This window comes from Phyllopteryx taeniolatus, chromosome 21 (assembly GCF_024500385.1).
Source record: "Phyllopteryx taeniolatus isolate TA_2022b chromosome 21, UOR_Ptae_1.2, whole genome shotgun sequence".
In the NCBI taxonomy this organism is placed as follows: domain Eukaryota; kingdom Metazoa; phylum Chordata; class Actinopteri; order Syngnathiformes; family Syngnathidae; genus Phyllopteryx; species Phyllopteryx taeniolatus.
This window is the reverse complement of record NC_084522.1, coordinates 1,253,978-1,277,413: the sequence shown is the minus strand read 5'-3', so window position 1 is coordinate 1,277,413 and position 23,436 is coordinate 1,253,978. Positions and strand designations below refer to the sequence as shown.

The 23,436-nt window shown below is 48.1% G+C and overlaps 1 protein-coding gene across 25 annotated transcripts in view; it reads right to left on the bottom strand.

Annotated features, from left to right (window-relative positions):
* Window positions 1–294: 294 nt before the first annotated feature.
* Window positions 295–23,436, bottom strand: part of pleca (plectin a) — a 69,133-nt gene continuing 45,991 nt past the window's right edge. For 19 of the 25 annotated variants that reach the window (XM_061759388.1, XM_061759389.1, XM_061759392.1 and 16 more), the window contains 24 exons: window positions 23,290–23,385; window positions 21,709–21,836; window positions 21,155–21,248; window positions 19,916–20,070; window positions 19,425–19,797; window positions 19,257–19,334; window positions 18,244–18,405; window positions 17,683–17,787; window positions 17,512–17,607; window positions 16,782–16,907; window positions 16,533–16,685; window positions 15,996–16,150; window positions 15,788–15,914; window positions 14,835–15,018; window positions 14,651–14,671; window positions 14,017–14,174; window positions 13,773–13,951; window positions 13,568–13,706; window positions 12,769–13,125; window positions 12,451–12,534; window positions 12,268–12,372; window positions 12,050–12,148; window positions 7,834–11,181; window positions 295–7,756 (listed from right to left, as the gene is read on the bottom strand). In XM_061759388.1, the coding sequence (XP_061615372.1) occupies window positions 1,580–7,756; window positions 7,834–11,181; window positions 12,050–12,148; window positions 12,268–12,372; window positions 12,451–12,534; window positions 12,769–13,125; window positions 13,568–13,706; window positions 13,773–13,951; window positions 14,017–14,174; window positions 14,651–14,671; window positions 14,835–15,018; window positions 15,788–15,914; window positions 15,996–16,150; window positions 16,533–16,685; window positions 16,782–16,907; window positions 17,512–17,607; window positions 17,683–17,787; window positions 18,244–18,405; window positions 19,257–19,334; window positions 19,425–19,797; window positions 19,916–20,070; window positions 21,155–21,248; window positions 21,709–21,836; window positions 23,290–23,385 (12,699 nt within the window). In that variant the 3' untranslated portion in view covers window positions 295–1,579. Of the gene's footprint in view, window positions 7,757–7,833; window positions 11,182–12,049; window positions 12,149–12,267; window positions 12,373–12,450; window positions 12,535–12,768; window positions 13,126–13,567; window positions 13,707–13,772; window positions 13,952–14,016; window positions 14,175–14,650; window positions 14,672–14,834; window positions 15,019–15,787; window positions 15,915–15,995; window positions 16,151–16,532; window positions 16,686–16,781; window positions 16,908–17,511; window positions 17,608–17,682; window positions 17,788–18,243; window positions 18,406–19,256; window positions 19,335–19,424; window positions 19,798–19,915; window positions 20,071–21,154; window positions 21,249–21,590; window positions 21,614–21,708; window positions 21,837–23,289; window positions 23,386–23,436 lie in introns of those variants that run through there. The other 6 variants (XM_061759390.1, XM_061759391.1, XM_061759396.1 and 3 more) reach the window with 2 other exon arrangements.

Here is a 23,436-nt window from a genome sequence, read left to right as displayed (position 1 = left end):
TCTCTTGGCTTAGTACCGATGCGGGCCGGCGAAGGTGAAGTCGACAGACAAACTTGCCGTCCTGCGACGGACGAGTGGTCTCGGTATGCCGCCTGTGTGGGACTGCGGCTCAGGCTTAACCCCTCAGCAGTTGTCACTGTCCCAGATCCTGCTGTGACTTCCTGAATATCAGCAAGAGCCGAAGCTTCTTGAAACACCTTTCACCTTTCACTTTGAAAATGACTGGCGAATAAATGTGACATGGAATCCAGAAACCATTTTTGTCTAAGGAGGAATGCTCACAGAGTCACCACGTGTTTCATGTCCTTGTTTATTTACATAGCGAGGGTGTTACAACTCTATTCCTTTTCGGCGTTTTTTTTTAATTAAAAATACACCACGCGTTAAAATACATCCTTCAAACCCCTTTGGTGCATCATCATCATCACAATAATAATACAACAAATGATTTCAAGGGTATGGCCCGATTTATATTTGCATTTGTGTTTTGTTTAAATGTTAGTAAATCATGCAACTCAGAAATATAGTGTGTAGGAAAATAAAAGGATATAGGCCACATAATTAGGCTTTGCTTTACAAAGAAGTTTTAACATCAAAAAATAGAAAGGCTGGAAGGCTAGCGGCAAAAGAAAGAAAGAAACAAAACCAGCAGTGGTGTGTGTGTATACAGTCACGTCATAATTAACATTCATAAGTGTTTAATGTGGTTTGTGAGATAAACCTGATCGCATCCTGCTCGGTCAGTTATGCAAGCGTCAAAACCAAAGCACCATCTTGGTAATATGCGGCAGCCGCCCTAAACGTCTTGACGCGTTTCTTTTTATGCAGGCACTTGAAGGCGTTCTCATGTCGAGTGAGCTCGGGGTTAGTCGCAAGAGGGACTCTTTTGCATACATTCCGGTTACAGTGATAGTTCAGGGTCAAGGTCTCTGGAAGACACGGAGCAGAGAGGGTGCGGTATCTAAAAAGGAGAACACGGGATGTGGGACGACAGGACTTGGCGGACAAGACAATGTTGACTATTGTGTTCTCGCGTACCGGTTGGGGGGGTTCTGGAGAATCAGCGACGACTTGGGTTACTTTGGGGTCAAGAGTCTACGAGTTCAGATTGACGTGTTGGCGGTCTTCCAGTGAGCTGCAAGTCCAGGTTTTACGAGTAACGTCGGGAATGGGGTCCAGTTCTAGCAGTGTAGTAGGTGCGCAGCACCGTGACCGGGGATAAAGATCTCGAAGCTTAGCGTTAGAGAGACATTAGCCATGTCAGCGATCGTGCCGACTCCGACTCCGGCATTTAGCTTTCAATATATTCATTTTGGAGAAAGACGCTCTATATTCAGAAGGCTCGACGACAACGGTGTAACGGTAGTGTTACGCTCAAAGCTAATTTCCTCTCAGTAACAGTAATTAATTTACTGTTAAAATAAAATGTACACTTGCAAGGTATAGATAAACAAACAAAGAAGTCTAAGTTGTACAAAATGAAATATTTAAAGTCTTGCAACAGCCACATGCAGAGCAGAAACTTGGTAGTCTCGAGTCCAATGACAGTTAGGCATCTCGGCGGCTCTATCGTCAGTCCTCAATATCGGCGGCCGTAACTTGGCGAACTGTACGAAGATGAGGAGGAGGAGGAGAAGGTGGTGGTGAAACTGGATCCGGTTGCGTCAAAGCTCCCTCTTCTGGAGCCCGACCTGGAACCAGTCCTGGAGCCCGACCGTGAGCCGGTAGCTGAGCCTGAGCCGCTGACGCTGTAGGGACTGTAGAGGCCTTTACTGGACTGGGAGGACGCCTCCAGAAGTCTGAGGCCGGTGCCCTCCTCAATCATGCTTCTGTCTAATGCGTCCTTGTAGGAGATTTTGAGTTTGGTTTTGGGGCAGGTGAGGTACTTTGAGTGCGTGTTGACGTCACGTAGCTTCTGTGCAGTGCGTGCGTCCAAGGTGCCCTTCTTCAAGGCATCGTCCAGTGAGACTCTGTGGGTGACGTCTGGTTCAATTAAACCACCAGTCAGATATTGGACTTCCAGGAACCGCTGGCCGGCCTCATAGTACAACCACCCTTTCTTGAGTGCTTGGGCCGCTGACATTTTGGTTTTGGTTCGAGGGTCCTCGAATCCGTTACAAGCCTTCTGTGCGAGGCTGATACGGTCCACCATGATCTTGTCCACAAGTCCTTTGTTCATTGCGTCTGTGACAGAGAATTTTTCACCAGTGTTTGGGTCGATGATTCCTCCAGTGCAGACCTGAGCTTCCAGCAGCCTCTGACCGGTTATGTTGTCCACGAGGTTTCTGCGAATGGCCTCGGTGACAGACACCTTCTCTAGTGTTCCCGTGTCCAAGATTCCAGCTACGGGGCCGCTTTCCTCGGTGGGGTCGTTCCACGTGACAGTCGGTGTTTTTATGCTGGGCATTGGACTTGAGGTGTAAGACGAAGTGGAGCCAAAGGAGGACGACCGTGATCTGACTCCGCTGGAGTTTCCAGATAGCATGTCTGCAAACTCGGTGATGGATAGACTTCCAGCACGGTACTGGTCCAGCGCAGACTTCTCAATCAGGCCGCTTGAGATGGCATCGTCGATGTCGTACTGTCGACCGGACCTCCTGTCGATGATCTTGGATTTTACAACTCCGGCAGACGAGGTGCTGGTAATTTCCTCCCATTCGCACTCCTGCTCGGCTAGCTCCAAATAGGTCTGGTGGTCAATAAGTCCTTTCTGGTAAGCCTCATATACGGACATCTCCTTGCCCGTCTCCGGATCAACGATAACAACTCTGCGTTTTCGAACGGATGACTTGGAGGAAGTCTTCCTTTCCCGCTTCTTTTCCTTCAGCAAAAGGAGAGCGAGACCTGTTTGCGGGTCAGTCATGCATCTCTCCATGAGCTGAAGGTAAGTGAGGTTTTCTTCACTGTTGGGGTCGAAGAAGCCCTTAGTGTCGTCAGACGGGTCGGTGAGTATGTGGTTCATCTCTTCGTCAAACAGGCCACGTTCGTACGCCGCTTCCACCGGCAAGCGATGGCTCTCCTGGGGGTCAATGATTCCACCCGTGGCAATCTGAGCCTCGAGCAAGCGGATGCCGTGGTCTTTCAAGATCAAGTCCTTCTTCATGGCCTGGAACAGTGAGATGAGCTTGCCAGAATAAGGGTCCCTATAGCCCGTGACCGCTCGCTCAGCTGACAGCAGTTTGTCTTTAAACTCTGGACCCACGACACCCATCTTAACGGCCTCGTTGACATTGAGTTTTAGATTTTTGATGGGGTCGATCACATACCCTGTCGCAGCCTGGGCCTCAAGCAGCTCAAAGGCGGTTCCCGGTCTGATCATGTTCTTCTTCATGGCTTGGTAGATGGACAAGCAGTCTTTGGTGGCTTCTACAAAGACGCCAGCAATGCAGCTGACGCCTTCGAGGTACTTCTTCAGGTCTCTGCTGACCTCCTCCACGCTGATGTTGCCCTGAGTGAGTTCGTTGTACGTCTTTTGGTCAATGATCTGCGAACGAAGCAGCTCGTCCACGGTGATTTGCTTCCTGAGACCCTTGAAGAGGAGCCTCCTGTCCGCCAGCGACAGCAGCCGCTGTCCACTCTCTTTGTCCAGCCGACATCTTTTCAGCAGCTGAGCGTAGGTCAGGTTCTCGTCTGTTGTGGGGTCGGTATAACCTTGCACATCGGCGGCGGGTTCAGATATTCTGTCCAATGTCTCTTTGTTGATGTACCCGCGCTGCATGGCAACATCTGCGGGCAGGCGGAAGTAGTATTCAGGATCCATCAAGCCCCCGGTGGCATTCTGGGCTTCCAGGAGCCTCAAAGCGTAATCCTCAGGAACCAGATCTTTCTTCATTGCCTGGAAGAGTGAAATCACTTTTCCACTGTATGGATCCTTGTAGCCTGTCACCGCTCTCTCGGCAGAGAGAAGTTTGTCATGAAGTTCAGGCCCCACGAGCCCTTTGCGCACTGCTTCATCCACCGTGAGAAGTTCGTCTTTCACAGGATCGACAATGAAGCCAGTTGCTGCTTGGGCCTCGAGGAGCGTCAGAGCAACTTCAGGCTTAATCTTTCCGTTTTTCATGGCTTGATAGATGCTGACCTTGCTGGGAGTGTCTGACATGATCCCGGCAATGCAACCGGTGCCAAAGAGGTACTGTTTGACCGATGGCATCGCCATAATCTCGCTGATGGTCATTTTTTCTTGCTTCAAGAGGTTGTAAGTGTGCAAGTCTATAATTCGAGCACTGTAAAGCTCCTCTATTGTAATTCTCCTTCTGATGATGTCGCACGACATGCCCTGCTCAACCTTTTCGGCTTCCCTTTGCTCAATTATTTCAATGACAATGATGAGCATTCTGTCCTTGGTGATTGTCCCCAAGCGATACTGCTCCATGAGGCGGCGTCTCTCCTCCTCGGGAAGCATGTTTGAGTTAATGATTTCCCAGATGGTCAAGCTCTTGCCTTCAAAGCTCTTGTGTGGGATCTCAATTTGAGTGTTGGCTAGATCTGCCTGGGCTTGCTCCTCAGTGTACTTGTAGGACTTCTCAGTGGGAGAAGCTTCAGCCTTGGACAGCGGCAGGTAGCACAGACCAGAGTTGGGATCTTTGACACATTTCTCCAGAAGCTGCTTGTACGTGACACTTTCATTGGTGTTGGGATTGGTGAAGCACCGGACGTCACCCGAGGGTTCGTTTAAAGATTTGGCCATGTGTTTACTTAAAAAGCCTCGCTGAATGGCGACCTCGGTGGGAATACGATGGCTACCGACGGGATCGATGAGGCCTCCTGTGTTCAGCTGAGCCTCCAGAAGAGGAATGGCATGCTCCCTCAGCACCAGTTCTTTCTTCAGGGCTTGGAACAGAGAAATCTTAGTGCCAGTGTAAGGATCTTTGTATCCTGTCACGGCTTTTTCAGCAGAGAGAAGTTTCTCATGAAGCTCTGGGCCGACAGCTCCAGCCTTGACGGCATCATCCACGGAATATTTGATGTTTTTGATGGGGTCTGTTATGAAACCAGTTCCAGCTTGGGCTTCGAGCAGTGCGAGGCCAGTGTTAGCTTGCAAAATGTTATTTTTCATTGCTTGATATATGCTTAGCTTTTCGTTTGTTCCGTCCATTGCGATGGCGTCGATGCGGTCTGTGCCTTGCAGATACTTCCTGACTTTATCGTCTTCACTCACTTCCTGAGGAGTCTTTGTGCCCTGCTGGAGCTGCTCAAATGTGGCCTTGTCAATGATGTTGGCGTTCATCAATGTGCTGGCAGCAACTGGTTCCCTCAGACCTTCAAAACAGGGCTTTTCTTTTGTAGAGGATTCCTTTTCCTCCACTATGGTCGTCACAACCCTTATTAACTTTTCTATTGTCACATGGCCCATTCGGTACTGGCGAATCAGCTCGATTCTCTTCTCCTCGGTGATGTACTCGGAGGTGATGATCTCCCAGATTGTGACCTTTCTGCCTTTGAAAGGTCCGTAGTGCAGCTCCACCGTGCTCTGGTTCAAGGCCTCTTTGGTTTTGGCTTCTGTAATCTGTTGATCCTCTTTGGGTTTTGGAGCCTTCTTAGCGAGCGGGAGCAAGGGAAGTCCAGTTTCATTGTCAGAGATGCATTTCTTCATCAACTGCGCATAGGTGGCATCCTCCTGTGTGTTGGGATCGTAGAAGACCTTGGTTTCGTCGGTTGTCTTGCTCAAGGTTGTGCTGGTTTCCTCATCCAAATAGCTACGTTTGCAGGCAACCTCGTGTGGGACGCGGTAGCTTTTGACCGGATCAATAATTCCCCCTGTGGAGAGTTGTGCTTCTAACAGACGGATGCCGTGGTCTCTCTTGATGAGACCTTTACTCATGGCTTCAAATAGAGACACCTTCTTGCCGGAGTAAGGATCTTTGTAGCCACTAACCGCTCGCTCCGCAGACATCAGTCGCTCGTGGAGTTCTGGGCCCACCAAGCCAGCCTTGACGGCTTCGTCAACAGGCACCCGCTCGTTTTTGATGGGATCGATTATAAAGCCGGTAGCCGCTTGAGCCTCGAGAAGATGAACAGCTGTCTCCGGTGAGAGGAGCTCTTTTTTCATCGCTTGATAGAAAGGCATTTTCTCCTTGGTGGGTTCGTCAAACAGTCCAGCAATGCTCGGTGTTCCTTGGAGTGCTTTCTTCACAGGATCCATCTCAGAGAGCTCTTTGACAGTGATCTTGCCGTTGCTTAGCTTGTTAAATAGGTCTTTGCTTATAACCTTTGACTCCAGAAGTTCGCTGGCTGGCACAGGGGCCCTCAGGCCATTCAGCACGTTTTCGTTGTTCTTCTCCTTGTCCTCCACAACGGTGATAACAATTTTGATGATCTTCTCTACCGTGATTTTGCCCGTCTTGTACTGGCGGATCAGCTCTCGTCGCTGCTCTTCCGTGAAATACTCGGAGTTGATCACTTCCCAAATAGTGACCGTCTTTCCTTTGAACCTGCCAAAGGGCACGTCCACGTTGGACGTGCTGAACACTTCTTTCATCTCAGCATCTGTGTACGTTCTCTCGCTTTGGCCGGCTTTCTCAGTCACGGGTAGAATCATCATGCCTGACCCCGCATCCTTGGTGCATTTGTCCAGTAGTTGCTTGTAGGTGAGGGCCTCCTGGGTGCTGGGCTCCACAAACAATTTGCAGTCCGGCATTTGCTTATTCATGTCGGCGTCAAACTGCCCTTGCTTGTAGGCCGTCTGCAGCGGGACTCTGTGGCTGTTAATAGGGTCAACGATGCCGCCGGTTGCAAGCTGCACATCCAAGAACCTGGTAGCCTGCTCCTTCTCAATCAGGTCTTTCTTCATGGCCTCAAAAAGGGAGATTCTGTCTCCCGTGAAAGGGTCTTTGTAGCCCGTGGCAGCTCGCTCGGCAGACAGCATTTTGTCATGGAGTTCAGGGCCAATCAACTGCTCCTTTACAGCCTCGTCCACAGAGAGGAGTTTGTTCTTAACAGGATCTACGAGGTAGCCAGAAGCTGCCTGAGCTTCCAGCAGCGTCGTAGCTGTACTGGGTGTAATTTTGTTGTCTTTCATAGCCTGATAGATGCTCACTTTTTCCTTTGAGGGAGTCAAGATGCCGCCAATGCAGCTCTGACCCTTAAGACATGACTGGATCTTGTCCGTCTTTGTGAGGTCTTGCACTGAAACTTTACCTTTCTTAAGTTTGTCCAACTCTTTTTTGGTCAGGACACCGATGTCATGAAGCCTCTCGACAGGAACTTTCTCTCTTATTCCATCAAAGGCCCAAGGCGAAACGCCATCAACTTCAGAGCCATTGTAAACTTTCTTTGTGGTCACCGACACTGTGGCGGAGACCAACTGCTCCCCAGCATCCCTCGCTGGCTGGACCTCAATTTCTTTTATTTTAGATGCATTTCCTTTGGCCACCATCTCGAGATTGTTGAGTTTCTCTCTCAGCATTTTGTTCTCCTCTCCCAACAGTTTTTCTTGCTCGTTCCTTTTCTTTTCAAGCACCTCCATTTCCTTCTGCTTCTTCATCATCTCGGCCTCGGCTTCCTTCTGCTTCCTCAAGGCGTCATCCATGACGCCCTGGAGCTTGTTCCGCTCATCCTCAATCAGCTTTTGCTGACGCTCTTGCTCCTGTTTGAGCGCCTTGGCCTTACTCACTTCACCCTTGAACTGTTTCTCCAGCTGCTTCTTCTCATCTTCAACTTCCTTTTCTCTTTTCAACAGCAACTCCTTCTCAGTGAGGAAGGTCTTCTGAAGAATGACCTTCTGCTGCTCAATTTGCTCTTGTTGGGCAAGGGCCATCTAGGTAAAAAAGAAAATAAGTAAGTAAACTATACAGTGACTTCATTATGGAATATTCATTATTTTTGTTACAGTACCTCTTTGGAACTTTTGTGAAGCTCCTCCGCCTCTTTCTTCAGCTTCTCCCTCTCTTTTTCCAGGTCAATGATGGCTTTCTTGAGGTCATCGGCTTCTCTGGTACTCTGCAGTCGCTGAGTCTCCAGCTTTTGCACCACAGTTTCAGTGGCTTTCTGTTGTGAGCCCTCCAGATGAGCTTTGGCCTCAGCCGCCTGCTTCTTGAACTTTTTGGCCTCCTCCTGGGCTTTCGCCTGAGCGTCGCTAAGCTCTTTCACCTTCGCTTTCAGCTTCTCCGCCTCGGCTAACACCTCTTGCTTCCTCTTTCGCTCGGCCTCCAGGGATTTCTGGAAGCCTTCGGTCTCCTCGTCCAGCCGCTGCTGGATCTGCTGTTTGTCCTCCAGAAGCTTCTTGGCCGCCTCCTGTGCCTTGTCCTTCTGCCTCTGGAGGTCCTCCGCCTCAGCTTTCAGCTTGGTAGCCTCCTGGATGGCCTGCATTTTCTCCTTGAGCATTTTCTCTGCAAGTGCCCTTTGTTCAGCCAAGTCAGACTCAGCGGTCTTTCTGAGCTTGGCGGCTTCCTCGGCCTCCGCACTGAGCCGGGCTGCTTCTTCCGCCAGGATCTTCATCCTCTCGGCTTCATCCGCGAGCAGCTTCTTTGCGCTGTCTTTGTCCTTTTTCATGAGACGCTTGTTTTCGCTCTCAATTTGTATCTTAAGCTTAAGAAGCTCCTCCATCTGAATCCTGACTTTGGAAAGTTCATCCTCTACCTGCGCCTTCTGTTTGATAGCGTCGTCGACCTCGCCCTTCACCCGCTGGAGCTCCTCATCCAAGACGGCCTTCTGCTTGTCGGTTTCGTCCAGCTGCAATTTGATAGTTGACAGTTCCTTCTCCACCTGCGACTTCTGCTTCAGCGCCTGCTCGGCCTCCTTCTTGTGCTTGGTCATCTCTGCGTCAGCCTGCTGCTTTTGCTTGAGAGCAGCGGCCTCGGCTTCCGCTCGCTTGGAGGCCTCCCTTTCGGCCTCTTTCCTCAGTTTCTCGGCATCTTTCTGAGCTTTGGCCTGCTTGGCGGCTTCATCCTCTGCAGCTTTTTTCTGCTTCTCGGCCTCCTCGGCTTTCTGGCGGTGCAGTGCCGCCTCTTTCTCGGCTTTCTCTTTGGCCTTTTCAGCTTCTCGTGCAAGTTTTTTGGCATTCTCGAACTCCTCCTTGAGCTTCTCCTGCGCGAGATCGCCCTCTTTGTTCTTGCTGAGGACATCTTGAGCTTTTTGCTCGGCGGTGGTGCATTTCTGCGCAGCCTCCTTCGCCAGGAGCACCTGCTGCTCGGCGTCCTTCTCTGCCTTCTCTCGCTGCTTGTTTGCTTCCGCTGCCCTCTTTTTCAGACGCTCCACCTCCTCCTGAGCGGCTTTGCATTGCCTTGCCGCCTCTTCCTCTGCTGCCGTGATCTTCTTAACCTTCTCCTCGGCTTCCTTTCGCTTCTTCTCTTCATCTGCGGCGAGCTGCTTCAAAGTCTCGGCTTCCTTTTCGGCTTTGAGTTTGCTCTTTTGCGTGGCTTCCGCAATCTCTTTCAGCTTCTTTAATTCGTTCTCTAAATCCAATTTGTCCTTTGAGGCCTTCTCAAAGTTGATCCTGATGATGTGGATCTCCTCCTCCACCACTTTCCTTTGTCTGAGAGTTTCCTCAATGATTGTTTTCTGTCGCTCCAATTCGGAGTTAGACGAGCTCTGCAGATGTTGCATTTTCTCAGAAATGTCTTGTTTGTGCTGAGCCGCCTGATCCTCCAACAGCTTCCTCTGGTAGGCTTCATCCTCAGCTTGTCTTTTCAGCCTTTCGTTCTCGGCCTCTTTGGCCTTCAGGGCGATCTCGGCTTGCGTCTTGAGACGGGTCGCCTCATTGATGGCGGCCAACTTCTCCTTCAGGATTTTCTCAGCTTCGGCTCGCTGTTTGGCCGCCTCTTCCTCGGCAAGCTGCCTCTGCTTTTTGGCCTCCTCGGCCACTGACCTCAGCCTGGCCGCTTCGTCGGCAAGCTGCTTCATTTTCAGGACTTCCGACTCGAGAAGTTGTTTGGTCTTTTCCGTGTTAGACAGCGTCTCCTTCTCCGCTTTCACCTTCATCTGGAGAAGGGCATCCATTTCGCTTCGTACCTTGGCCAGCTCCTCCTCCAGCTTCTTTCTCTGGTTTTCAGCGGTGTTCACCTCATTCTTCAGACGCTGGAGCTCGTTGTCCAGGAGGCTCCTCTGTTGCTCGGCGTGTTCAAAATCTGCCTTGAGGCGGATGCATTCTTGCTCAGCTGACAGTTTCTGCTGGGCAATCTGCTCAGCAAAAGTCCTTTGTTTGTCCAGCTCTTTCTCCGCATTCTCCTTCTGTTTGAGGGCGCCCTCTTCGGCCTTTGCTTTTTTCTTGGCGTCACGCTCTGCCTCCAATTTCTGCCTTTCTGCTTCCTCCTGCGCCTGGCTCTTCCTCTGGGCCTCTTCCTCGGCTTTTAGCCTCAAGCGGAGAGCCTCGTTGGCCTTTTGCCTCCACATCTCCAGCTCCTTCTCTGCCTGTTCCCGAGCTTTGCTGGCCTCCTCTTGCTGTTTGCGGAGCTTATCGGCTTCCTCCTGCAACTGGAGCACGGTGCCCTGCTCTTTCTTGAGGGACTCCTCCAGTTTGGTCGCCCTTTCGCTGAAGGATTTGGAGGTGCTCTGCAACTGTGCAGCGGCACTCTTCTGCGCCACCTCCTCCACCACCTTGACCTGCCGGAGTTTCTCCTCCTCTGCCTGTTTCATGCGCCGCTCGGCCTCCTCTGCTTGCATCTTGAACTTCTCTAGGTCGTCCAAGGCCTTCTGCTTCTTCTTGGAGGCCTCCCTCTCTGCCTCAGCTTTGCGCTTCAGTTCGTCTTCCGCGTTCTTCTTTTTCTGAGTCTCCTCGGCCACCTGCTTGCGAAGCCTATCGGCCTCCTCCTGAGCAGTTTTCCGGAGCTTCTCAGAGTCGGCTGCTTTATCGCGGAGCTGCTGAAGCTCCACGTCGGCCGTGCTCTTCTGCTTTATGGTCGTCTCTAGCTGGAGACGGATGATGCGTATCTCCTCCTCGATCCTGGTCCGGCTGATCAGAGCCTCCTCAAGCTGCACGTTCTTGGTCTTGATCTCCTGCTCCGACAGACTCTTGAGCTCGTGCAGCTCCTGCTGGATGCTCTGTTTCTGCCTCTCCCCGTCCACGGCGATGTCTTGCCTTTTGCCGGCCTCCTCTTTCATCTTCAGTTTGAGGGCCTCGGCCTCCTGTTCGGCCTTGGCCACAGACTGAGCGTGAGCCTCGGCCAGCTGCCTCTGTTTGTCCAACTCGGCCTGAATCTCCGCCAGCCTCTTCTGCTCTGCTTCTTTCAGCTTCTCCGAGGCTTTCTGTATTAGTAAACAGTCAGTGAAGGCGTTACAGGCTGTTGTTTGATAACATTGAACGTCGTAAGTTATTGTCCATCAAACTAAAATTCTTACTCCACAACATAAACACAAATTCACTTTGTTTTCATGCAATTTTAGGGTTTCATATTCATTTATCCTTGATGTAATAAGGCATAAACCAGTTGACCTTGTCTTCACATTGAACTCCACAAATGACATTCAAGTTACTTGGCAGAATTAGACGAATGGGCAATAACCACTGAGAGTCAAAAGTATGCGTCAGCTCAATTGAGCATTTCAATCCTGAACCTCCCCTTTGTTAAGAAAAAGATGCATCTGAAGATTAGTATTCATCGCGACAAAGCACTGGCAAGCAGTTCAAAAGGGAAAGGGGGAAAAAAAAAAAACCTGAGGGGAAAGTGAAAGCAGTCTGGAAAACAAGCAACCGAGCATGCAAGGAAAGCAAACAGAGAGAGGCTGCTGAGCGATAAGAACGGGAACATTTTGAGAGGAAAGGAAAAGGAAACGAAAATAGTTTAACGAGCGCGTGACGGCTGCAAGACACTTTGTCGAAGGAATGAGAGAAGTGTTGTGTTGCGATGTAAGGCGACACTACACAAGACTGGAGAGTCTGATGTCGGAACTCCGGATTTCTAGTTGTATTTTTTGTGTGCGGAACAGGCCACAATTTTACACGGTTCATATTTTCTGCACTTATATCAGTACTTGCGATCTCCACATGAGACAAAAACGGTATTGCATGCTGTGACATTTTTTGATAAAGATTGTTGACGAAAGTGTAATTCACCAACTTGCCAGCGAAATGGCGCAGTTTAAGTTCACATATTGTGACAGAGCTTGTAGTTACCTCATCGTCCACCAGGCGGCGGTGTGTGTCCGTGATGAACTTGATGTACTGGCTGACGAGCGTCATGAGCTCGCTGTAACGGGTTCTTAACGTGACGTACTGGAGAGAAAAAAAAAACAAAAAAACAAAAAAAAAGAAGCAGGAACACAGTTAAACAAGTCGTCAACTCGTATGTTTCATTTCAATTTGTTTGCACCGTCTTGCCGGAGAAAACCTGCCTCTTGGATGATGTCGTCAGAGGCGCACTCCAATTTGGGTTTCTTCAGTGGCGAGGCAGCCGGGTCCTGCAGGGCTTTGTAGGTCAGGAGCTGAAGCTCGTAATCCTAAAAGGACAAACGAGTTTTTCCACAACAATTTGAAACACCACCCACACCACCCACACCACCCACGCAGACACGCACCTTGACAGAGTCAATGTAGTCTTTGGCATTTTTCTGGCACTTGTCGATCTTGTCCTTGTTCTTCTCGATGTCGTCCAGAAGTTTCTTTGTGAAACGAAACACGAAATACTCAATCGCGTTGACTATTCATTATTTTTCAAAGACACATGAGCAACATTTTTTTTTCCCCCAACCAGCAGACAGACTCGTGCACCAAATTTCGTGTTGTTTGGTGAAACTGGCGTCAGGGGCTGAATTTGTCAAGCTTTCCACAAGCGCGACTTAGTGATTTTTGGGACGCTCACTTAATGAAGTGTCTCGGGAATGCGTTTGAAATACCTTTTCCTCAGCCAATTGCTCCTTCAGCGCCGCTCCGTCCCTGACGGGCAGCGCTTGGATCTCCTCCTGGCGCCGCTTGGCGTCCGCCAGCCAGCGCACGAGCCACTCGTAGCCGTCGCGGTAGGCGCTCATGTGGCGTCGGATCAGCTCCAGCTCCTGCTTTCGGACCTCCAGCTGAGCCAACGCCGCCTGCCAGCGGTCCTGCAGGCCGGCCGCCAGGTGGCGATAGTGGGCCAGCTCGGCGTCGCGCTCGCTGTGGACGCGCGTCATCTTGTCGTGGACGGCCGACGCCCGCTTGAGCTCGTCCTGCAGGCGGTCAAACACGGCCTGGTCCGCTTCGGACTCTGTTTTCATTTTCTGTTGAAGGGAAATCATTGGAATTCAAGCTCAAAGATGAAAGCTCCACTAACAAGTCTTCACTTGGACTTCTAACCTTAGCTACAGAGTACATGCAAAATTCTATCGGTCCGTTTCTCTGTGCAGTGAATCTCCCTCGTCACGGTTTTTGCTCTCCCCTTACACAGAGCCGCCGGCGCACCTCTGCTACTACGCCAGAATCCGAGCTATATGCGGGTTGACTTCAACCCTCCGTTCCGTGTCGGTACCTTTCCCACAGAGGGGGGGGGCTTGTGCCTGATGGCTACTCAGACAATTAGATGTCAGCTTTTGAGCAGTGTCGGGTGTTAAACTTCGCACACCGTTTCCAGTCTTTACGCTATCCTTTACGCTACCTCTGAAGCCGGAAAAGCCGAACCCTTGCGACTTCGACCCGCGCGAAAGGAGTAACTCCAGCTGATACCTTTATCTGGCTCTGATGCTTCTCCGCCTCCTTCTCCTCGGTCGGGACTTTGTGAACATCCAGCAGACGAGTCTCGTAGCTCTTCAGCGTCTCCTCGGCGTCGCTGGTTTTCCTGATCACCGCGTCGATGGCCTTCAGCCTGAGAACGAGGACGTTAGCTAGCGCCAGGCTGATGTGTCAGAAACCTAAACCGAGGGAGCCTTACTTATCTAGGTAGATGGACGAGAGGCCGTAGACGTGGTCCATCTTCTTCTGCGTGCCGTCAAGTTCCGAACGCAGCAAGGGGCCGGAGCTGGATGTTTGAGGCGAGGACAGAACCTCCTCCGCCTTCTCGGCAACGGAGTTCAGTTCTTTCTTCAGGCCTTCCAGCTCGGTTTGGACTTTCTGTCAACAGGAACGAGAATTGTTGAAGCAGTCGGGACGAGACCGTCTCCATTTCGGATCTTCACCATCTGCTCGGTGGTCTTTAGGGCGCAGGCTTTGAGCGGTTCTTTGTCGGCCAGCTGGCGAAGTCGCGTCACCGTTCGGTTCTCGCAGCCCTCCAGCCTCAGGCGTAGGTCCTTGAGCTTGCTCAGGTAAATCCTGCACACCGACTCGTCCTGCTCTCCTGTTGGGTGGAGAAAACCAGGCAGGAGCACTTAGCATCCGGCCGTCAAATCAACTAGGACTTTGTATTGAAGATAAAAAGTTTGACGGGGATTAAACATTCATTCACGTGAAATCATGTGAGAGATTGAGAACGATCATCAGTTGACTTCATGCGTGATTAGACGGTCCTCCGTGTGGAGGTCCGTTGACATTCAAAGCCATGACGAGTGCCGTTAGGAGAAAATTCAATGATGATGATGATGATGATGATGATGACCGGAAAGGTTAATTAGCGAACGCATGAACGGAATGATCGGAAGCACAACAGCGCACAGTCCTGCCATGGCAAACACACACTCTGAGAAGGTCACACATCCTGGACCAGACACACAACAACACCACTGGGACACACTAGGACACAACAGGATACATGGGAACGCACAACCACACACTGACACAAACTGGGTGGCACGAGGATGGAGGCAAGCACCTTACCCGTCTTGGGTGGCACGTAGCCTGTAATTTGAAGCCAACAGTCAACTTATTCATCAATCGTGTGATTGATTGATTGATTGATTGATGTGTTTATGGTCTTACAATAACAAAAAGAAAACAATGAATTCCATACTTTGGTAACAAAAAGCAGCCACATGGTGTGGAAACACGACGACGAACTCACCTTGTTCTGCGGTGCTGACCAGCGTGTTGTAGTGCCGGTTAGCCTTGTTGTAGCTGGACTCCACCTGCATGCGGTCCTCGGCCCCGAAGGCCTGAGAGTCCTGGCTGTCCCTCAGGAAGTCCTGGTAGTGCTGCTCCAGGTTCCTCAGGGCCAGCCGGTACTCCTCCACCGTCAGCGTCTTGAACTGGCAAAGAGAACCACCAAGGAGACTCAAGGAGACGATTTGGAAGGACGGCGAGCCTCGCGGACAATCGGCAGCCTCCGCTGCGCAGCGCCGTCTCCGAGCAGAGGAGAACCTTCGCGGACAGTCGCCGCGGTCGCGCCGCGCGGCTTTTAGCTGGAGGAATCGGACGCCGGGAGCAAACCGAGCGACGGCTTCGGGCCTGCGACCAATAGGGGGCCCCCCGAGAGCGATTAGCGGTCAACTGCGTTTGGATTACGGTCGTTTATTTTAAACATGAACTAAAGCTTTTGCACATTTTGACAGGGTTTTAAGACACACTTATTTTTTAAACAAGTTGTAGTATTTATCTGTTATCGGTCATTATTTCATCCTCTATTTTGTACATTTGAAAGTTATTTTTACACACCTAAAGCCCGTCACACACCGATCGACAAGTGATCTTATTTGTTTTTGTGCTTTTAAAACCCAAAGTAATAAAGCAGATGACATTTTGACAGTACACGGATGGTCAATTGGCTTTTCTGCTGGTATTTGTGTTACTTTTAGTCGGCAGAGATAATATTCAGTATCCCGCTCAGTGCTTTATCACTCGGAATGTTGTCTGCTCTTGTAGCTACCTCTGGAGATGAAAAAAAACTAAACTGAATTTATAGTAGGTATATGCATGATAAATAAATTAGTTCATTAAAAATGAACTTATCGGCAGCAATAGAGGGACCCAAAATTCAATTTTCTTTGGGACCCCCCCTGATAGGGATGTTGGCGTTACCATGGAGATGTTCCAGGTCTTGATGATGTGGATGTCTCGCATGAGGTACTGCCAAGACAGCAGACTCCTCAGGTCCACAAACAAGCTCTGCCACATCGTCTGCAGCTTTTGCAGGTTCCCGTCCAGCCTGAGAACAAGGGGCACCACGGGTCAGCGCTAATTGCGGTTTAAAAAGTTGCCCAGACGACGGACGTCCTGGCGTCCTCACCCGGTGACGCTGTTGACGGCGTCCTTGTTGGTGGGCGGAACCAAGAAGCAGATGGACGGCACCGTGGCCTCGCTGCCGTGGCGGTTCAGCACTCGCCACTTGTACGGCTGGGAGTTGTTGAGCAGGGCGCACTCGTCCCCGCGGTGGACCGTGATCTGGGAGAAGACAAGGTCACCCGTCAGCGCCATCTGCTGCTTAAAAGGTGTATTGCAGGTTGGGGACATCCACTCGGGGGAACAGTAGAATTCACTAAGGCCTGGTAGACATGAGGATTTTCCAAATCTCAAAAAGTTTTTGGGTTTTTTTTTTAAATCTGTGACAGACTTCACACAGTAAGTAAAAAAAATAAATAATAATAATCAGGCATTTAACAGTTTTGGTCGTACTGTGTGCGGTGTGTTCCGAAAATCTGAAAACAGAACTGCCGCCATTCTCGAAATCTCGCATGATCCTACATGATCTCACAAAAACAAAGACGGGCAGACTCTCTTGATGTGCAACGCGCCTAAGTCATACTAGAAAACATTTGGACGGCACCTCCATTTGCTTGAAGTCGCAAACGGCCTGGATGGGCAGCTTGCTCTTGATGGCGGTGGCCGGGTTGCGCGGCTTCAGCTGCACCACCGTCTTGGCTCGCCGCTTCAGACCTTCCAGGTGAGTTTGGAACTCGCTCAGCTGCTCTTTCTCATCCTGGACACCAACCAGTGACAAGTCAAGACACTTCCATTTTGGGACAGGAAGTAGCGGTGAAAAAAAAAAAAAAAAAAAAGAAAGAAAACAACGCACGGCGGCGTCCTGCAAGAGGTCCTCCAGCCTGGTGACGGTGACGGAGCGGTCGCACGTGTACTTCCTCCTCATGGTGTCCTGCATCTTCTTCAGCTTGTCTTCAGCCTCTTTCACGTCAGCGAAGAACTGCGAAGGCAGAAAGTCACGCTGCGTTCAGCAAAACTGGGAAATCCGCCACTTGAGACCAACAACGAGGAAAAGCATTGGAAGTCCCCATTAGCGAGCAAACATTACTACGAATTGCGGAAATATGCAGATAGTTGATGTTCCCACAAGGAGTTTGTTATTGTGGATTGCCAAAGCACAGAGGGGATCATAAAGTATCAACACCATGCTTCTCGAATGCAAAAAAACATGAACCCAGTTGACATAAATGTCTGTATTTGGTAGGTAAATGTTTGAAAACAAACAAACCACTTTCACATGAGGCTCACCAATCGTGTTAGTTAGCATACTAGCTTAAATAATGCGCTAGCCCACAAAGTGACGTGACCTCACACATGGGCAAACAAATGTGCGCACTAGCACTTTACGCCAACAGACAAAATTCATTTAAAAAATGCTAAACGGATATGTAAACTGAATTTTTTTCATTTCAATTATTATTTTCCAATAAATCCACTAATCAATTACGGTTACTCCCAAGGTAGAAAATGGATGGATGCATTCTGTTCACTTTTTTTCCCCAGTTTCCTGGAAGGCATCGTCAGAGGTGACGTGCGCAACCCACCTGGAAGTAGGCGGCGTTTTCCTTCAGGTGGCTTTCGATGCAGCAGCACAGCTGCAGGATCCAGCTCCACTGAGTCTGCAGGGCGGCGGCGAAGGCCTGCGGGGGGACCAGCGTGACGACGGCGCGTCAACTTCACCGTCTTGTGGTTTTGCGGGGGTCCGGGGGGCTTACCTCGACGGTCTTCCGGCCGGGGTGTCTGTCTCTCAGCAGCTTGTCTCCCGTCACCTGCGCGGCGCTCATCTTCTTCTCCCGCAGCTCCAGCTCCCGCATCAGACCCTGCAAACGCAACAAGCCCGCCGTCGAGCATACGATTTTATGTACGGTGCAGATAAAAAGTCTTCACACCCCTGTCTCAAATCTTAGGAAAACAATGAGAGCGGGATAAATCATTTAAAAACTCAATTACACCATTAATGTGATCTACAACTGCTGCGCGCCCTAGTGAGGATAAGCGGTACCGAAAAAGGATGTAAACACAAACTGAGAGAATGTTGTTGCACAAGTGTGCACACCCTCTTCTAACTGTGCTGTGTTCAGAATGAAAGCTTGCTTTGTACTCACACTGACTAATATTTGAAACTGTTCAGAATTCCTTCCACCTTGCCTCAAAAGGAAATTAGCTCCAAAGCTAGAATCTGGCACAGGGCATCTCTACTCAGGAGTTGAATGTTTTCTTTACATGGTCACTGGCACATGCACAAATAAACCAATGGTGGGTAATAAAAGTGTTACCGAGTAGTTGTCCTTCTTGGCCGCCATGTTGGTGTTGCGCTCGCTCCAGTCGTAGTTGACCTCCTCCTCCTCCTTCTCGTTGAGCCACATCAGCTCCTTGGTGGCGGCCGTCACGAAGGCGTGCAGCTGCTCCAGGTGGCGCAGGCGACACTTGGACGAGTTCTGAGCGCAGGGGCGAATACATTCAGCAGGCAATTTACTAGGTGCACCAGGTATTACTTATTTTAGATTTGGAGAAATATTTAAGACCGCCGTCAGCGATTTACTTATTAAAATAAGGATCATTTAATCTTCTTTTTACATTGTTAATATTATTTGATTGAATGCAATTGAATGTAATGCCATTTACATTCATACATTACAACATACATTTTTAGTTTTTTTTTTAATACATTTTTTATTTATTAAATATGTGAGCATTTTTTCCATTACATTTAGTAACGTTTTATTTTATTAAACTAAAAGTATTTATTTTACTGAGCAATACCTTTATTATTATTATTTTCGTGATAATCAGCAGTGCATTACTTTAAAAATAAAAATAAATGTATATTATTTCTACATTTACACAATTTACAAATATATATAAAAAGATGTCCCATCAAAAAAGCTTTACTAATATTTTTGTTTTTTTTAAATTATTACAGTCCAAGTAAACATAAAATACAATGTAATAAATTATTTAAATAAAAATATTATTTTTGGAATTTTTTTCAAGATGCCCAATTTAAAAAATACAAACATATTTTAACTTTCTATTTAACTTGAAAATATTTGCAATTATTATTAGTATTTTGTTATTATTATTCATTATGATATTAATGTCTTTCTCTTTATAGAACGCACATATCAAATGATACCAGAAGTCAAACTATTGTGGGAGCAAAAGATTAATGAATCAACCATAAAAAAATAATGAATTAATCAAAACTAATTGTCATTGTCTTGAATAATAATAATAATTCTTCGAAAGTCCAGATGTACAAAATGAATGTCATGTGGTTGTAACTCACCAGGAGTTTCCCGTAGTGCTGTTCCAGTTGGCTCAGGTAGTCTCTGTAGGCCTCCTTACTCACAGGTGAGATCTGAGTCTGCAGCAGAGAGAGAGTTCAAAGTTCAACGCGACGCACGCGTGAACACAAAGGAAGCGGCGGCAGGAGGAGGAGGAGGAGGACGGCGACCTCGTCGGCCTTGGCGCGCTCCACCTTGGAGCGGAACTCCTCCACGGAGAGGTGCAGGCCGCGGTGGTTGCCCAGGTGCGACTCGACGGCGGGCAGGTCGGCGCCCCACTCGCCCTGGTCCACACGCTGCTGGTTCTCCTCCACCCAGCCCAGCAGGTCGCGGACGTAGCGCAGCGTCACCTCGTCCAGCTCGGGACGCAGCCTGACGGGGGCCTGCTGGAGGACCTGCGCCGCGCGCGCCTGCGTGGCCCCGCCGTGCACCGGCGTCATGGACACCTGCGTGGCGGGCGCCTGCGCCACGCTCACGCCCGACTTGAGCCGAAAGTTGTACTCGCTGCGCAGGTTCACCAGACGCTCGTGGAGGCGGTACACTCTGCAAAAAAAAAAAAAGTGTATAGAAATTAGAATGAGCATTTTCATTGATGTTGTAACTAAGTTGATTAAGGCAAATTCTGCTATGAGGCTAACAATCTTTTTTTTTTTCTTTATACCTGCGGTACATCTGCTCGGCCTGAAGGTGGCGCCCGTCTTTAAGCGTCTGTACGTCGTTGAAGAGGAAGCGAATCATGCCCTCCGCCTTTTCCAGGTCGGCCTCCACCTCGGCGGTGTGCTGGGCGGGTTTGCCCGAGTTCAACAGACGCACGTCCTGCAACGCAGCCACAATCACGCCATCGCAACGCAGCGCAGCACGCCACGCTATACATCTGGTCGTTTTTAGAATTTGATGTCATTTACTGCATTTCTATTATGGAACTTTAGAAAATGTCATTCAGCAAAATATTTGTTTGAAAAAAAGTTCCATTTAATAAATTCCAATTGATATTATAACATTTGTATCCAACATATTTATATTTCATGTACTACATTTGTATCTAATATAATGTAATACATTCTTAGTTTGTTTAGTAATATTTTTAATTTACTAGACTGAATTGAGTACATTTTATTTTCATTTAATTTAGTGCATTTGTATTCCATGTATTATTTAATTGACTATATTTTTTTATTATATTCAATTTAGCACATTTTAGGTGAATGTATTTTTTCCCCCCGTTAGTACATTTTTACTTTATGTAGTAGAGTTTTATTTTATTAAATGCAAAATGGATTATATTTATTTATTTAATATTGAATAAGATCTATATATTACTATATTTAATACTTCATCTTACTTTGTACATTTTAAATTTTATTAAATTAAATGTAATTCTGTAAAATTAAAATACTTTTGACATTAAATTCAACTTATTCAGTAATTATCTATATTTGATTTTAATTCAGGTAACTTTTTTTTTTTTTTTTTTTTTTACACTGAGTTTAAGTAATTTTCTATTTTTATTGAATTTAATTGAGCATTTATTATGTTAAACTGAATTAAATTTAGAACAATTTAATAACATTTTGTACATAATTTGTTAAAATCTTATTTTACTATAGTCTTAACTATTAAATTTAATGCAGTAAAGTTTTACTGTATTTTGTTGAATTTTAGCACATTTTTGTATTAAATTCAGTTAACAAGTTAATAGAATTAACTAGAATGATTAGAATAGAATTATTTTTGTTATTTTGTAACCTTTAATATTGAATGATATCAAATTGTTTTTTTCTTCCTTTGGTAAATTCTTGATTATTGAATTTCATCTAGCAAAGTAGATCTGTATTTAATTCCATTTAATGCAGTCGCTGAGTATTGCAGCGGACTGAATTGGGTGCATTTGCTTGCTGACCGTTTGCAGCAGCGCCTCCACCTGGTTGAGCTGCTCCTCGCACACGCCCGACTCCATCTGCACCTTGCCGACGATCCTCTGAAGTCGCTCCAGCCTGCCGGGGGGGGGGGGGGGGGGGGGGGGAGCAGGGTCAAAGGTCAAAGATCACATCAAGACAAAGACGCTCGCGTGAAAAAGCCCGAGCGCTCACTCTGCCCGGTGACCGATTAAAAACTTGTAATCGTATCCCTGATGCATGAAGGCCATGACGGGACGGACGCCCGTGAAGCTTCAAGCCAGACGCGACTTTCTTCTCAAGTTTGGCAAACGATTCAAGAAGTGAAACGAGCGAATCGACTCGTGATTCCATGTGCAACTATCATTCTCGTCATCGTGTTTTTCTTGGATTATTGCTATGCCTACAGCAAGTCATGTGGTTCCTCTTTTTTTTCCTCACCAAAGTGGAAATGAGTCATCCCGGAGGTCACCCTCCCTTGTTGGATCGATTTATTTTCGGACTCAACGAATATTGACGCTTGTATTGTTTTGCGCTTTTGACGAGGCGGCCGACTCGCCTCTCGAACTCGGTCCTCAGCAGGCGCTCCCGCTCCAGGATGGCCACGTGCAGGCGCCCCCACTCCTTCTCCACGTCCAGCGGGTGGTAGCCCGACGGCACCTTGACGTGACCCGCCTGCACCGCGCCCTGCCGCACAAGCACACATTCATTTGCAAGTACAGAAGTACAGTGGTGCCATGACTTACTAACTCAATTCATTCCGTCGCCAAGCGCAAAACACTTTCATCTCAAATCATCTTTCCCCATTGAAATGAATGGAAATGCCTTTAATCCGTTACTGCTCCCCATAAAACGCCAACGAAATAAAAAAGTAACATTTTTGAGTTAAAATAAATAAATAAATAGTACTTTTGTGATTGCATACTCTAATACTCCAGGTGTCAAACTCATGGCCCGGGTGCCAGATCCGGCCCGCTGCATCATTTCATGTGGCCCGTGAAAGCAAATACTTCACATCCCTTGCTAGAATACCAAAACTGCAGATTGAGATATTGCAAGCATTTATTTTAGGACCCGGGTTCAATCCCCGGCCCCGCCTGTGTGGAGTTTGCATGTTCTCCCCGTGCCTGCGTGGGTTTTCTCCGGGCACTCCGGTTTCCTCCCACATCCCAAAAACATGCATTAATTGGAGACTCTAAAATTGCCCGTAGGCATGAGTGTGAATGGTTGTTTGTTTGTATCTGCCCTGCGATTGGCTGGCAACCAGTTCAGGGTGTACCCCGCCTCCTGCCCGATGACAGCTGGGAGAGGGCTCCAGCACGCCCGCGACCCTAGTGAGGAGAAGCGGCTCAGAAAATGGATGGATGGATGGATGGATGAAAAAAGTATGACTGAAAATTTTCCAAGGTAAACCATACCTATGATGTGGCCCACCACAAAAATGAGTTTAACACCCCTGCTCTAATCCAATGGAAATTGTGCGTCTCCTTTTGATGTGTGCATCTTGGCCACCAGGGGGCATTATAATATAGATGCAATAAATACACACAGATGACACAAATAAACTCAGTAAATTGCAGTCATTTAAGTTGTTTTGCAGAAGCTAAAGAATATATGCCAGTGAGTATTGCTATATTGTCTATCTACTTGTGTTGCTGCACCATTTGGGTTGTTTAAAGGGTTATAACTACTGCAAAGTCGATGCTAGTTTCGTTAGCCCCTCTGTTTGCATTGCATTAAGCTAGTGGACTTTGGTAATGCAAAGTTGTGTGATCTGGTTAAATGCACAACATGTACTTTTCTCCTGTTTTATGACAAGTCAAAATGTGTTATTTTGGTAAACTTGAAAACGGAAATGCAACATTGCAAACCGTAATACATTACTAGGAAGTTGGGCTGCAGCTATAAAATATTCATAGAATGTATTATTCTACCAAATATAACGATGAATGGGATACAAACAGATATTGCATTATTAAACAACATATGAGGCGCAAATGTCATTGCTGTCCACTTGAGGTCGCCAAATACTGCTCAGTACTCAATACGGCGCTAAAAAGTGTTCATTTGGTCTCTTCTCAAGGTTGACAAGGTAAAAGCGAGCTTGCGCCATAACTCTGAAGCTTGTGAGGAGACGCACCTCAAAGGACTTGAAGATATGTTTGGAGCGGTTCTTGTCGGCCTCCTTGGCAGGGAGCTCCGTCTCCTTGAACTTGAGGAACTGACGCCAGAGAACCTGCACGAGACAGAACGCGACATGTCGTCAGTCATGCAGTGTTTGTTTTTT